We start from the raw sequence: 3,928 nt of genomic DNA on the forward strand, positions 1-3,928 counted from the left end.
TAAAAAAAATAATATTTTTATAAGGGTTATTATTAAATTGAGTTCAAATAAATTGTTTTATAGTAGAGATTATTTTATTTGAATTAATTAAAATAATTTTAAATTTTGAACTATATTTAGATTAATTAAATTAGTATAAGATCATAATATACTAAATTTTAAATTAATTGTTCATTTATTTATTTGAAATTAGTCTACCCATCAAAATTAAATCAGACATTAACGGGATTAAATATATTAATTTGAACTATTTTTAATTTTAAAATTTAACCAAATATGCTTATTTAATTTAATACTCTTATTAAAAAAGATCTTTCAACATCTTTTAAATGGAATATTCAATTTCAGCCATTAATTTTCAGGGACAAGGCCATCGACGGAGGCAGTTTAGAACTCTGGGTGACTTCTGATTCCCACCCAAGACCAAACCCTCCCTATTGCTAACTTCTGCGTCTTACCGTCCGATTCCCACGCAAGGCGTAACCTCCTATTTCCATCACTTCGAATTCAAGCCCATCCAATTCCCGCGCAAGGCGTAACCTCACTATTTCTGCCTCCATCATCTTCCCTTTCGATCGAAGCCCGTTGCCTGCCCAAACCCACCGATTGGGGTCTTAGCTCCCACTCTCACGATTCTTGGGAGACTTTCGACCGTGAAACATGGCAGAAGATGTATTTTTTTCCATTTTATTCTATTTCTTCTAGTTTTCTTCTTTTTTCTTTCTTTGTAAGGCCACTATTTAATTTTTTAGAGAGATCTTCAAAATTGTTAAGGATTGAAATAAAAAAAATCCTAAAGAGATCTTGAAGCTGCTAAGCATTGGAACTTATCCTCCCATTTTTAGGAGATTATTTGTAGCATTACTTGATTTGCTTGTTTGATCAAAAAAATTACTGCAATGTGACTATTGATAAGCGCGGATTATTCTGCTTGCGTCTAAAGAAAACATTCAAATCGCTCAAAGAAATAATTCTTTATAACATCAAAGTCACGAAATCTCTTCCAATCATTGAAGTATTTTGCTCTTTTTTTCTATGAGATCATAAATCAAGAAGAAAACAAAACTTACAATAATTTTTAGCATATGCTTAACGACAAAAGATTTATGGGATCCTTTCATTATGTACAATGTTTCTTCCAACGGTAATATCTTTTAAATTTTTTAACTGCAGCTTGGTCAAACTGCTTGCCGTTCCCAGCTGGAGCAGCTAAGCTCCAGAACTTTAGAAGATTTTAAAGTTTGATTCCATAAGCAATTGGTTGTCCATGTTATATAGCCATATGTAAATAAGTTAAATTATTTTTTTACAAAGACAATAAGGCATGTTTAGAGTAGCTAATATGAATGAAATGTGAGATTCTATACTATAAAAGACATAAGGGATCATAGAGGCGATGAGGGCTCTACCTTTTATTAGGTTGTGTGTGACATTCTTGTGCAAAGATGGAGCAAAAACAACATTGACTTTTCATTGATTAGCCACTCTCTTAACCAAAGGCAAAATTCTAATTTTTCATTAATATTTATACTACTATATAAAAATGACTTGGGATTTCACACTTAGCAAATCCTGATCGTTCATTTATAAATTTTAAAATAATCTGGAATGTTCATTTATGACTCTTCAAATTATTTATTTAAAACACTATCGCATAACTTCTACCTACAAAATATTTATTCACTCATTTAATAATTTTTTATAACTTGAATATTCATTTATGACTCTTCAAAATCTTTATTTAAAAAACACTTGTATAACTTTTTGCATAACTTCTACCTACAAAACATTTATTCACTCATGTAAAAAAAAATTAATTTCACACATCAAATATAGCATTTCTATATCATGGCGATACCTAGCGTTACCCGCCTCTCTACAACAGGTGACCGTTCATTTCCAAACCTAGCTTTTTTTTATCACATCCGCGTGCAATTGACTTCCTTCGTAATAAATTTTTAATTTACTAAGCTAAACTATGATACGAATTGCTCCTCTGACTCTTCGTCTTGCCCAACTTTCAAAATTTTTCCATTCATCTTTTTTATCTGATCGAAATCTCTCCCGCTATTCACTCTCCTACAGTCTTCTCCCTCTCGTTTGGACGCCCCAGAAGAAATGAATGCCTTCCGGGTCCCCCTCTATCACGCGATCAAAAGCCTGCCCTGTTGCCGACCCTCTCTCACGCACAGATAACTTCTACCCCATTCCTTCTTCTTGATTTTCGCTATTCTTCCCTCTTCCTCCTCCTTTCCTTCCTCATCTTCCTCTCTAATTCTTCTTCTTCTTCTTCTTCTTTTTATTCTTCTTCTTCTTTATTTTGTTCTTTATCATTTTCCCCTGCTTCTCTTTTTGTCCCTTTCTTCCCTTCTATTCAACTTTTTTTTCCTTTCATTTTCTTCTTAAGATTGATGCGCAAAAGACTAATGGATAAAACCACAAACTAATAGATTCCACAGCAAAATTTTTGCTCTTTTCCCTCTCGTTCGCACGCCCAGATAGCACGAACTTCCTCATCTTCCTCTCGATTTTTTCTATAGCTAATATTTAGAATGTGGAGAAGAATTTTTACTAGAATTTATCATATAAGTTGTTACATATTGCAATTAACATACTTGCAACATGTAATTAATGTAAATTTATTTGACAAAAATTCTTCACTGGTTGTGTATTTCAATTTTCTATAACGAAGAGGTTTAAGATGACGCCATTAGCTGCATTCATATTAGAGGTTAGTCGGCACAGCTAATATGTTTCTTCCTCCTAAATATCTGATTGCTAGTTACTATATTTGACTCGTGTGATAAGTTTAGTTGCTTCTATAATGGCTTAGAATAGCGAACTCGAAGAATCACACGGCTCACAACCAGTCTGTCAAGCCTCACAAGAATGGAATCAAGAAGCCTAGGAGGCAGAGGCAAGCATCCACTGAAGGGATGGATCCCAAGTTGCCTAGGAATCAGAGGTATTCGAGAAAGCATAATAAGAAGAGTGGCGACTCAGGATTTGAAGCAGAGGAGTAGAAGAAGTGATGAGGACATCAACAAGAATTTCCAGCGCATATATCACTGTAGACATCACAGATCGATGACCATGATCAGGAGCATCTATTTATGAGTTATTTTATGTTATTGTATTAGTATTATTATTATTTGTTTCAGTTTGATCATTGTACCTCTATGGAGAAGTTTAGCGAGTTATAGGCTGGAGGGCATGTTAGTCTTTTAAGTTTTCTTCCTTATGGAAGCCTATATATAGAGGTCTTAGGCTTTATATTGATTTTTTAATGAATGAATGATAATTTTTGTGATTTTCTTGAGAGCTTGTGAGTTCTTGAGTAGTGAAGTCCCAAGGTGTGGGCAAAACAATACCCATCAGTCGGTGGAAGCATCCCTGGCTCGTGGTTGCACTTTTTCCCTTACCCAACCGCCAGCTTTCTCCTCCCTCTCCTCTTAACCACCGACCCACCACCCATTACTTCACACCACCGACCACCTTACCATCCCCTCCCTCAAAGCCACTGGCTACCGCCCCCATCCTCTTGTTCCAAGCCACCGACCCCCTTCTCCCATCCTCTCTCCACCCCTTAGCCGCCGACCCCCCTTACATATCTCCACCATTAATGATGATTTCAATCGTCATTAAATTCTACCTGAATTAGCCTAATTACTTTGGGAAAGATTTTAATTCAATTTGAAATTCAAATTGTTTCCTAAATTACCCAAATTAAATTAGGAAAGTTCCTTAATTAAGTCTAATTTAATTTTAAATTGGATTTGATTATTTAAATTCATTCCTAATTCCATCTAACGAATTAGGAAGCTACTAAATCCCCTTCCAATTCCCCCATCCTTCATGCATGCTGCCGGCCCCCTTTCCCTCCATTAGTCCTAGATTGAAAATTTCAAAATTTAATCTTAATTTCCCT

General features: G+C 34.9%; 1 protein-coding gene across 1 annotated transcript; it reads left to right on the forward strand.

Annotated features, from left to right (window-relative positions):
- Positions 1 to 2,701: 2,701 nt before the first annotated feature.
- Positions 2,702 to 3,040, forward strand: LOC114579827 (60S ribosomal protein L29-1-like). Its single transcript, XM_028695565.1, has 2 exons — positions 2,702 to 2,731; positions 2,826 to 3,040. Exons 1-2 carry the CDS (start codon positions 2,702 to 2,704, stop codon positions 3,021 to 3,023), a joined length of 228 nt encoding a protein of 75 aa, XP_028551398.1. The 3' UTR covers positions 3,024 to 3,040.
- The last annotated feature ends 888 nt before the right edge of the window (positions 3,041 to 3,928 follow it).

Source organism: Dendrobium catenatum, unplaced genomic scaffold (genome assembly GCF_001605985.2).
Source record: "Dendrobium catenatum unplaced genomic scaffold, ASM160598v2 fragScaff_scaffold_658, whole genome shotgun sequence".
NCBI lineage: Eukaryota > Viridiplantae > Streptophyta > Magnoliopsida > Asparagales > Orchidaceae > Dendrobium > Dendrobium catenatum.

Bases quoted from the DNA above. Each gene is read 5' to 3' on its own strand.
- LOC114579827 (XM_028695565.1), top strand. From the start codon at position 2,702: ATGACGCCATTAGCTGCATTCATATTAGAG. The intron at 2,732-2,825 runs GTTAGTCGGCAC...TTGCTTCTATAA, and splicing joins TAGCTGCATTCATATTAGAG to TGGCTTAGAATAGCGAACTC.